Genomic DNA, 12,361 nt, shown 5'->3' with positions numbered 1-12,361 from the left:
ATGGTAGCAGTGGGGTATAGACATGGTAATAGTGGGTACATACATGGTAGCAGCGGGGTATAGACATGGTAATAGTGGGTACATACATGGTAGCAGCGGGGTACATACATGGTAGCAGTGGGGTATAGACATGGTAATAGTGGGTACATACATGGTAGCAGCGGGGTATAGACATGGTAATAGTGGGTACATACATGGTAGCAGTGGGGTATAGAGATGGTAGTAGTGGAGCATAAAGATGGTGGCCGTGGGTACAGACATGGTAGCAGTGCCGCAGTAGGGTATAGATATTGCAGCAGTGGGGTATAGATATGGCAGCAGTGCGGTACAGATAAGGTAACAGTTGGTTCAGACATGGTAGCAGTGGGGTACAGATATGGTAACAGTTGGTTCAGACATGGTAGCAGTGGGGTACAGATATGGTAACAGTTGGTTCAGACATGGTAGCAGTGGGGTACAGATATGGTAACAGTTGGTTCAGACATGGTAGCAGTGGGGTACAGACTTGGTAGCAGTGGGTACAGACTTGGTCGCAGCAGGGTAGAGACGTGTCAGCAGTAGATGCCAACATAATAACAGTTGGTTACATCCATCGTAATCAACTAGTAGCGGCTTCTCTGTACACAGTAATTACGAAAGGATGACCTCGAGCTATAAAAAGAGATTTGACGTTTACGCAACAGCGCCCGGTGGGGTTTACTCGGTATCTGTTACATGGGAGAGCCGGATACTACTCAGTTGAAGTGCCGTTGGCTGTCTTTATTACACCGTCCTCACGATAGCTGTTGCTTCCAGCTATGTCCCCCGAGAGTCGGCGTTTGGTCAAACAGGTTTCGGACTCGCAATGTGCATAAATGCTCGTTGCTACACACACACACGTCCCCTGATGCATGGGGCCAGTATTGTGTTCGCTTGCAAACACACGGGCTCAACACACATACGTTAGAGCCGCGAATTCCGTGGCTGTCAGGTAAGAAGATTTGCACACGCTGGGTGTGATATTCTTCGTATGCTATGCGAGGCGAAGCTCGTTTGCTCTATACGTTTGCGTATTCGCGCATCTGTGCGTGCGTGCGTGCGTGCGTGCTTTTCGTGTCTGTGTGCACGGGTGCGTGAGCGCGTGGTCGCGTTTGTGTGCATGCGCGCGTGCGTGCATGTGACCGGTATTAAACATGAAACATTTAATAATTAATCCACTATCATAATCATTGAAGCTAATAAACGATCCATCGGTATTAAAAAATATAGCTGCATGACGAGACTAAACACACGCTAGTTTATCCAGCTAGATGGAAGTTGATAGATACGTTTGGCTCCGTGCTGCTTGCGTATCAATCATGAATCGTGGCGTGTATTCGAATACGATTCATTATTCGATATTCGGTATTCAGTATTCGAATTCGATACAATTCATTATAAGTACACCGTATATGTGCATTGCTGTGATGAGCGGGAGAGCCGTAGAAATCGGTGTTCCCCCGCATGCATCAGCCTCTACCGTTGTTGACTGCTGTAAATTACGTCCGAGAGTAATCACTAATTAGCAATTGCTAATGACGGGACAGCACGCGGACAGTCACAACATGCAGTGCTGCTTCTCGAGATTCGGTGCGAGGTAACAGGCTAGCCGTCCTTCGGACCCTGACACTGCACAGAGACATTAGAAGATCGTTCTCCTTTGTGCAGCTAATCTCACTGTCCGATCGTGTTTGTGCAGGAAATGTGCCTCCGCCTAGCGTGGTGAGGCCAGCCGAAGTGTTTGCCCACGAGACAGACTTCACTATTGAACCCCTCAGAAAAGTGTTCAGAAATAAGCCGATTAGGAACTCCTGTTTGTTAATGTCCAACCCGCGCAGCTCGTATAGCTTCCCCCGTTATAGTAACCCACTTTTTCTCTGTTCTTTTCTTGTCCCTCCTCTCTCAGCACATATTACATTGGCTGTATATTTCGACAATGACGAGTGACGGCATCCTTCTTGTCTCGTTGAATGTCCGTAAACAAGCGTTAAGCGAATCACGCCGAGGGGAACATGCCCAATTTTAGGAGCTCAGAGTTGCGGCCAAACAAGCCGTGGTGCGTGTGAGTACATGCGCGTGACATAGTAGCAGTCGTTGTGTATATACACAGGACCCTCGTTAGTGCAGTGAAAATCTGAAGGGTCAACACCCAGCGATTTCACACTTGCCGCAGCGGCAGATATTTTCAGGGTGAAGATAACGGACCACAGACTATTTTAGGGCTAGGCCTCACGGCTCATTTCCTTTTATAACGCGACCATATTTTTACACGCCAGAAGCTAGCCGATGTGTAATTGTGCGCGAGAGCGGGTGTTGGAAATGGCTTAGCCGAGCAATTTTACTTCTCGATTGGCTGTAAGCATACCGATCAGTGGAAAGGTAGGATCTGCAGTCACTATACGGTGGCAATTATGGCCTGTGAAAGGCTGCAATATTGTGAATTTGGTGTATTGAACCTTGCCGCGCGGTTGGTAAGTGGCAGGTGACGGCTGAGGTAACGTGCCCGCGCGCGTAGTTGGATGCATCTAGAGCCATATACAGGCATTCACCTGCAAGCTACGGCGAGCGGGAAGATGTGCACGTGGTGTGTCGAGTTTATGGGGGGCAATCTTACGTGTCGGATCCCCACGTAGCGATTGCTACGTGTAGGTAGCCAGCTCACTAGAGCGCTGCAACCTTTTTCAAACATCAATTACTGCCAAAGCAGTAAAAACAGCGTTAACGTAGCATGGAAAGATTTTCCAGTGGCGAATGTACCGTAATTGCATAGGTGCTATAAATACTTTTATTTCGCCTTTTTCGTCAGTAGGTACAATACGGCAAAGAATACCTGCAGTGGACGTCATGTCTCCGCTGTCGAGAAACAATAGAACGCTAATTTCGCAACGCGTGTGACCTTGTGTTTTTCGTTGTTGTTCTTGAAGGGTGAGTAGCGTCGAACAAGGAGCCACACAGCGTGTGATGACGGAGCAGGTGAGCGCCAAGCGAGTTGTTCTGAAGCCCAACCCTCAAGTCAGCAGCGCCCTGCAGCAGCAAGCGCAGAAATACCTGGAAAAGAATGTCATCGCGTGGCTGACACCACAGAGGATGTACAGAGAGGTGAGTACAAAAACTAATGATTTCCTCCTCTCGTACGTGGTCATTCTTTTCGTGTCACAATTACGATTGGATTTCCGTCTCCTTCTCTCCAATGTTCGCACGGAGCAGGATTGCCCTGATACTCACACGCGTGCAGTAATTACAGTACGACGTGCGCGTTCCCCCTATTATATATATTGCGACCGCAGTGCGACTCTGGTCGCGATAGCGTCTTCAGCCACATCGGCTTCAGTTATGGCAGGCGACCAATATATTTATGTGTCAGTGTGCAGCGGCAGCCATGGCGGCAGCCAGCGTTTGTTGCAGATGAGCATTTGGACCGCATTTGCAGGGAATTTTCGGAAATAATAGGTGAAAGAGAGTATAGAAACATTAAGACTTTGGTAGTAAATAGATTTCGTATTTATTTAGCATTATATTTTATTGAAACGCTCCAAGTGCCTGTGGTCACGTATAGCGGCATGGCTGCGCTGCACCTCTGTCGTAGATAGCTGAATCGTTACCGGTGTTGACGGCGAGCCACGCGTGGAAAGCGCCCGCCCCGCGCGCGTTGTTGCGAAGAATCTCGGGAGTGCCGTTGTTACAACGAATTGCACGCAACGTTTGTCACCGGAAAAGTGTGTCATTGCTAAAAGCACGGCGCCGTCCCCAAGGGCACGGGGCCGTGTCACCGCGTTTGAGCCGTGTCGGCGATTGTCACGGCTACTGGAAGCGATGTGCACGACCGAGCGCACGAAGTGTCAACTGTGCCCGAGAGCGAGCTTCCGTGAGTTACACCACCAGTGTGTGAGTTACACCACCTGTGTGTGAGTTACACCACCTGTGTGTGAGTTACCACCCGTGTGTGAGTTACCACCCGTGTGTGAGTTACACCACCTGTGTGTGAGTTACACCACCTGTGTGTGAGTTACCACCCGTGTGTGAGTTACACCACGCCGTGTGTCAGTTTTACCAACCGTGTGTGATTACACCACCCGCGTGTGTGAGTTAACACACCCGTTGGTGTGAGTTACACCACCTGTGTGTGAGTTACACCACCTGTGTGTGAGTTACACCACCTGTGTGTGAGTTACACCACCCGTGTGTGAGTTACACCACCTGTGTGTGAGTTACACCACCCGTGTGTGAGTTACCACGCGCGTGGTTGTGAGTTACAACCACCCGTGTGTTGAGTTACACCACCTGTGTGTGGAGTTAGCACCGCCGTGTGTGAGTTACCCACCCGTGTGTGAGTTAGCACCACGCTGTGTGTAGTTACCACCGTTGCTGTGAGTTACCCCGCCGTTGTGTGTAACGTTACGCTGATAGGGTCTATGTCCTCCAGGGTACTGCCGGAGAACGTACCCTGTACGGTCGCGGTATACCGGAACGTACCCTGGTAACTATCTAGCTGAATATGGTTTAGGGTTAGGGTTGGAGGGGTTAGGGTTGGGTTAGAGTTAGGGTTAGGGTTAGTGCCTGGGGTTAAGGCTAGGGAGTAGGCGTAGCCGACTCCCTAGACTTCGTTAGTAGGAGTAGGCGAGGTACGGTCCGGCATATTAGATAGTAGTATTTAGTACCAAGGGTACGTTCCGGTATACCGGACCGTAACCAGGTACGTTCCGGCAGTACCCTGAGGACATAGACCCTATCAGCGTAAGTTAGCGCACCGACTGTGTCCTGTGGCTTACCACCCTGTGTGTAAGTTAACACACCGTAGTGGCTAATTACCAACCAGTGTGTACGTAAGTTCCACCAGTGTGTAAAGTTACTCACCAGTGTGTGAAGTTACCACCCAGTGTGTATTACCACCAGTGTGTAAGTTACCACCAGTGTGTAAGTTACCACCAGTGTGTAAGTTACCACCAGTGTGTAAGTTACCACCAGTGTGTAAGTTACCACCTGTGTGTGGGTTACCACCCTGTGTGTAAGTTACCACCAGTGTGTAAGTTACCACCGTGTGTGTAAGCTTACGACGCTGTGTGTTGGGTTACCACCGTCTGCTTGTAAGTACCCACCTGTGTCGTAAGAGTTCCACGCAGTGTGTAAGTTAACCCACCAAGTGTGTAAGTTACCACCAGTGGTGTAAGTTACCACGCGTGGTATCAGTTAGCCACCAGTGGTAAGTTTACACCAGTGTGTAACGTTACCACCCAGTGTGTAAGTTAGTACCACCGCTTGTGTGAAGTCAACTACCGTGTGTGTGGGTTACCAACCTGTGTGTAAGTTACCACCAGTGTGTAAGTTACCACCAGTGTGTAAGTTACCACCAGTGTGTAAGTTACCACCTGTGTGTAAGTTACCATCTGTATGTGAGTTACTATCTGTGTGAGTTACCGCTAGCTCTGAGCGATGGATTGTGCTGCGGTCTGTGCGCAGTACCTTGAATATGCGCGTCCACATTCATCTGCTGCGTCAGATGCTATTAGTATACGTGATGGTCGGGGCCGGACCTGCACTGCCGCCCCTACAAAGCTGCGTCGTCAGCCGTGTCAGTTAGCGCTTCTGTTCGCCGCATAAATCTGCCAGCGGTGGCGAAAGCTTTTTGTGAGCTGAAGTTTATCATCGCTGTAAATCAGCCCGATAACGAAGCTGTAATGAGACGGATTAGCATAGATTGGCTGCTGTTCTATTCTCGATTGTCCACTCGATTTATTGGGAGCCAACACGAAAACAAACATAAATTAATCCGCGCTATACAAAAGGCAAATCAAGGATTTTCCTCGTGGTGTCCCGGTGATAAAGGTTGCGGCGATGCATGCGTGATCAGTAGCGCCAGGGTTTACCAGCGCGTGCGAGGTGTAACGTGACTATTTGTGGAACTGCTGTGAGGAGAGCCCGAGTAAATGCCTTACAGGTAACTTTCTCGTTTCAGTTTTCCTATGTAGCATATAAAATTGTTTAAGGCCTTTGAGAAAATATTTTGTTGATAAACTTTACACTTTTGCCTTTCTGAAATGTGACAGGTGAAAAGCAGACGTCTTTATCTCTGTACCTACACCAGTGAGTCGTGTAGCATATTCATATATATATATATTCACATATGCATGCGTGCGTGAGCGCATTCGAAGCACTGTATTTGTGGATTTGTGAATGTCAGGTTTCAGATAATGCGATACTTTGTGTGGCTACGCGAGGAACTCTATTTGCGCGCACTTTTGAACTATAGAAGACGGAATGAAAGAAAAACATCGCGCTCTCCCGAAAACTGGGTGAACCGACGATCAGGCAAACGTGGATGGTGTCCGCGCGCTTCGGCTTTTGTGCGAGCTTTTGTCGATACGTTCAGCGAAGACCACCCTGACGTGTTTCCATTGCCAAATATTTTGCCTCTATTGTTGCGGGCGGCGGCGCTCGGGCGCTCGGAAGATAGAAATGGCAGAGCGCTTTACACCGCTACCCGTCGCCGGAATGCTGCTGGGACTATAGCCGCCGTGTTGCTAGTAATGTGTAGCACTTTGTGGCCGAATTCGTGTGCTGGTCGTGCGTACCTCGGCGGCGCTCTCGGTGCCATTGTTCGCGGAAGTTCTTAACACCTTCCCCCCGCCTGTTTGTGTGTTTGTTAGAAGCGTGCTGCTGCCCCGCTGCGACGCTGTCGCTGTTGCTGCCGCCGCATTCACGCTACAGTAGCCTGAATGCGGCGTCGGGAGCCTATACACACTGCCTGTCTGCGCGGGGTTCTCTGTGTCATCAGTGATGGACGCGTAACACAATCGCGGCGCTTGAAATGTGCGATGTGTTTGGAATTTTCGGACGGGCTGCAAGAAAAACATCGTTTCTCTGGATAGTGTTTGATAATGTGCAAGGCCCTGTGTGGGAACGTCTGGCAAGGACGTCTTTCTTTCACGCTGTTTTAAAGCATCGCAGCCGGCGTCATAGGTCAAGGTGCTAGAAGATTGTACACGACTGGGGACATCTTCGAACGTCCTTTAATGCTGCCTGATGTCTGGTTAACTACGCTCAAAAAATCACACGTTTTATGTGCTTTAAGTAAGCCATTAAAGTCCAATGAAAACAGGATTTGAATTTCAAACTCTTACAACAACATTCTACCTGCGGCTAGTTGACATCGCGTTATCAGTTCCATCTCGCGTGTGCGCACGATGCCGATCTCTGGTCGCAGCCACCTCATTTTTCACGTGCGTAATTTGTTTTACATTCACATTGCTGTGGTGGCTTTGACGTTTTAAGGCGAGAATTATCCGAAATGAAAACATGCAATTTTCGCAAAGCAGTCATGCTCGGTGTGATAGGAGCTGAACTTAGGGTAGCGCCTGGAAGGTCGCCTGAGCGCGGGAGAGGGTCGCCTGGCTACGGCAGAGGGTCGCCTGGGCACGGCAGAGGATCGCCTGGGCACGGCAGAGGGTCGCCTGGGTACGGCAGAGGGTCGCCTGGGTACGGCAGAGCGTCGTCTATCCAGGACAGCGGGTCGGGCTGAGAGGTCGTGACTCAGACGAGCCGGCGAGCGGCGACAACAGCAGGTGACCGATGCCGCCTAACTCCCGTCGCAGCGTAATGCGCACGCAATAGCAATGCCATGAGCCGAGATCGCCCGAAACTAGTGTTTGATTAACCTGCGAGGGCAGAAGCTGCCAATCACGGCGTTGTTAGTCGGTCGCGCCATTGTCTGCTGTTTGCCGTTGCGGAGGCACGGCGCTTTTAGAGCCTCCCCGTTCACTCTCCAAGTCTGTTTACACGATGCGTATCATATTGTGCGCCGTGCATATGATATTGTTTCTTGCGCAAATCCCCATTGAGGGATCGTCGGTTCGTGTTTGAAAATGTAGGCACATGTTGCCCCGAGCGGAATCTGGTGGCCGTTAACGGGCCTGTTCACATTTTACGAGTGGTGCTCCGAACAGTTACAATGTTCCAAATTAAAAAACGCCTGCCAGGCAGATGGATTTTGCCTTTGTCATGCGAGGACTAATAGCAGAAAGTCACACATGCTGGCCCTTTGTTCCAATTCAACAGGTTTTCATCGAGGCAAATTAGAATATTTCCGTGCACGCTTATTATGTATAAGTTTGTTTGTTAACGTGATTTGCCGCAAAAGGCCGCCGGTTAACAAAGCATTCGGTTAAATTAATTCCATTCTTGTGTGGAGCTGTCGAATCGGCGAAAGAAGCCCGTATTTCTGCTAATGCGTTTCTGCGTCAAATTACTGCGGTAAAATTGAAACAAATGTGCAAGAAAGCCGTATCACGCACGCACGCATACACGCACGCACGCACGCACGCGTGAAGCACTGCTTATTATTTATTCTGCGTTAATGCAGATGTACGGCCTCTGCCTGCAACTGCATTTTTTTGCTGCCATTATCGTCGCTTCAAACAGATTCATATGCACAGAAAATGGGCGCTCGTTTGTTTACAATAGTCACAATTTTAGTAGAGGTACTTTTAGAGTAACTTGATTGGTTCGTGGTTTCAATTCAATAAGCCCGATCAATAACTTAAAAGCAATACACCGACCAAAGCGCCTTTTCTTGCCGGTTTCATGAATTTCGACGAATGGATTTAATAATAGCATGGTAAAGAATCGATGCCTAGTAATAATATCGAATCAGATTTCACGCATCCGCGTGGCATGCCGTACACCAGTAACTCCCAACTACCAAGTCTTAAGATATGTGGTGTGTGATGAATTAGCTATAACAGGAGAGCTTGTATAACGTACGCAGTTGTTGACAGTGCAATGCCAATGGCATGCAAATGCGACAACAATTATCGCGTATAGATTTGGGTAGATAGGATATTCGTAAAAGTATGACTGACACCTCTGTTTACTTAGGGAGCTATATGACTTTCTCATAGTGTTATTAGTGTCTTATGGCTGTCATGCGCAAATCATGCGAGCACTAGCGAAGACTTTAAAAAGAAAATTGTCACTTGAAAGCTTTTATTGAAGCAATGGCGTGAAAGCAATAATTTCATGTAATTCCCAATTGATCGTTCCAATTTCAAGGTAGCAGGATACGTTCTCGATACTAGTTGGGTAATTGCAGGCGCTGATAATCTGCACTACTAAACCGTCTATATTTTAGACACTGAACATTCACTGGAGTTCGCGTGCAGGGAAATTTTGGAAAAGCAATGCACTTTTGCAGTATTTAGAAAATCAGCGATGCCTTTGCCTTTGCATTTTCTATTATTCTAATCAATCAGGAATTACCATGTGCATAATTTGCAGCCACCATGGTGCTTGTTGACTTACTTGCTCAACAACAGAAGGAGAACAATTGCATAATAAGAGGCTGGTGTTGCTTGCTCAGGAGGGGATCTAATCCCACCTATCCGGTATGTTGCCACGGCGCGGTGGTTACTAGTCGTTGTTCGTGCTCTTTCATGCGTGCACATGCATATATATATGCATGTGTTTGCAAAATAGTCAGGAGTATAATCCGAGCAATTTACGAAAATTCCAGTGATGCGGGCGATAACCATCTTCGCTTACCTCTTCAACGTTTATGCCATTTCATATTATAAGTATTAATAAGTCTACCCCCGCGCTCACACGTGCAGGCAAGACGCCAGACGTGTCTAGCTCATTATTATAATATCAGGAGTCGCATGTCTCCTAATAAAAAACGTTTTTCTGATTATAGGTTTTTAATGTGTGACTCATTGCACGGCTTTATATCGAGGGAAATCCTCGCACTGCGCAATTATCAGAAAGTGTGCCCCGCGCGCGGGCTCGGCAGCCGGAAATTGGTTTCTGTAAGTAGGTAGCCTCTCGCGGACACAGGGGTGCGAACGATACTGAATGGCTCCCTCTTTTTTGAGAGCGGTGGGAGCTCACCGCGAATTCTGCGCGCGGGCACAATACGGGAGGAAGCAGCTGGATGCTGTAGTCTCATTACGGACCGATCCGACTTCCGTTAATTGCGGGAATGACTTAAAAATGAACGCGTGGGAGGAGTTGCCGGGCGACACCTGCCTGTGAAACGAAGAGATGACAATATCGGTGGTGTTGCTACCGAGCTGTGATTCATGATGCGTAGATAGGATGCATGTGAATTACACTCGTATTTAATCATCGCTGTACTACGGTGTTGAATGCGAACGTCTTCTAGCGCACGTTTGCAATCATTTTTTTTCTTTGTTTGAGAAACCAATGTCAGAATAATATCTAGGACCTCAGCTAACGGTCACGGCGTACATATAACCCAGAGCGAATAATACCGCATGCATGTGAGAACATCGCCACCTTATGTAGGATAGACACAAAGTGCAAAGTGCCATTGTTCAGGCCAACAACAATCCATTCGGTGTCATTTAAGCTGGCAATCGTCTCTATATCAGAGTCTGAAACATTAGTCCATCATTCAAACTCTAATATGAAATGGAACATTTATACACGTGACAAAAATTATATTATAGTTATAATATCAAGAGCTAATAAATAACTTAGTATTACCTTAGGTATTATTAGCTCTTGCTATAACATATACGAGGAATGAATAAATCCGCATTGTTCATCAACAGGTCTGGCACCATTGCAAATTAGCTGTATCGTTGAGTCAATACACTCGTAATATGCGTGTCATTGAGTAGGCCTGACACGGGCTGAAATTCGGTACTTAAGGTTCACGGAGCCGGCATTTCATGAAAACGGGAAATCCATTCGTAGGCCGGGATGAATAATCCTGATGCTATCGCGGCCGTAACACCAGTTGCATTAGGGCTGCTGTTTAATATGCAGACTGCGCATCTGCGCCATAATAAACATATTGTACGCGAGTTCGCCTTCGTTGCAGATTCATCGCGTGTGCTTGATCGAGCAGTAAGCGGTTTGCCTGATGCCCGCGCGTGATAAGTAGTCGCACACGGCCGTAAATGTCGCCGTAATTTATTGCGAAATCAAATATCGTTTGTAGCCGAATTCTTGTGCGCGACGGCCACGAACTGAGAGTTTCATTATATGCGAGGCGGCGGTTACCTTGCCGCTGTAATAAACCTTAAATGTAGTGTGACTAATTAATTTATCGCGGGAGACGCTGTTGTCACTGCTGCGCTGTGAGTGGAGTCATACCAACGTGAGTCTGTAAGGGGAAGATATTGCTCTGCGTGCATGCGAGCATGTGATGCTGGAATATATATATATATATATATATATATATATATATATATATATGCACATATGGTGGTTTTTGACGGGACTGTCAGAGTAGATGGAAATTTAACATTGACATTGTTGTAGTGGTAATCTTAGACGATGGAAAATAACTGGAGCCCTTATCTCATCTGTGTAGAACAAAGGGAGAGCTCTAATGGACAAAATGGCTAACTAGTGGCCAGAAACAGACAAAGGCCTCTCGTAAATGGCAGGAACCTATTTTGCCTAGCTTTTCACACGCATGTAATCCAAATCCTTGCCAGGAAGGAGCACCGAAATGGTTTCAGCTGCGAATGGGTTAATTACGTCACAATGGATTGATTCATTTGCGGTTATCCAATTGCGGGGGAGGAGCAGTTGCCTGGATGGGTAGGAACATACAGATTTATGTTCGCAAATTATTGTCAGAAAATAATGCATAATATCGTAGCACCATTACATAATGGCCCAGACTAGGTACGTGTTCTACGCCTCTATAACGTGAACAGTTCGCACCATGTCTTTACATGACGCAGCGGGAATAAAACCACACCGCGTATTTAACGTAGATCATTTGCAATTAGTTGAACCGAATACGGCGGCTCCTCTGGTTCTCCGCATGATCCAGTCGAATTGAGACAGGTAGGTGGACAACCCGCTAGATGTCGCAGCAGGAGAGAAGCTCTCATTACCTGAAATGTGACTCGTTTTCGTGGTAATGGTGACTATCGCCGCATGTAGCTGTAAGAGCCGAGAGTATTGTCACCGCCTGGATTGTCCAGCCGAAACACTCTCTTACACACTTACACTCTTACATTCTTACACTCTTTTACTCTTACACAGTACTCTCTGTGTGCGATGCGTAACTGCGGCGCAGATGCCTCGTGCGCTGCGGAGGGGGATGCCAGAACGCGCGTTCGTTTTCCCGCAAAACGTATTGCGATTCAATGAGGCTAGAGCCCTGTGTGCTGTGTACTAGAGCGCGTTCGAAATACGTAGCGCAGACGAAGTCTTCCGATGCAACTATACTGGCAGCTGTGCAGCTGCTCGCCGCATTTGACATACCCAGTAGTGTATACGCAGCAGCAGCCGCAGAAACAGCAGCAGCCGCAGCAGTATAGCAGCAGCAGCAGCAGCCTCCGCCGTCGTCGTCGTCGTCGTCGTCGTC

The 12,361-nt window shown here is 48.0% G+C and overlaps 1 protein-coding gene across 1 annotated transcript in view; it reads left to right on the top strand.

Annotated features, from left to right (window-relative positions):
- The window catches only part of LOC106821394, a 111,642-nt gene that overhangs the window by 53,439 nt on the left and 45,842 nt on the right, over positions 1-12,361 (top strand). Inside the window, exon 5 of the mRNA XM_014826163.1 lies at positions 2,943-3,117. Within this exon, the coding sequence (XP_014681649.1) occupies positions 2,943-3,117 (175 nt within the window). The remainder of the gene's footprint in view (positions 1-2,942; positions 3,118-12,361) is intronic.

Source organism: Priapulus caudatus, unplaced genomic scaffold (assembly GCF_000485595.1).
Source record: "Priapulus caudatus unplaced genomic scaffold, Priapulus_caudatus-5.0.1 Scaffold71, whole genome shotgun sequence".
NCBI lineage: Eukaryota > Metazoa > Priapulida > Priapulimorpha > Priapulimorphida > Priapulidae > Priapulus > Priapulus caudatus.
This window is presented reverse-complemented; position numbering and strand designations above follow the sequence as displayed.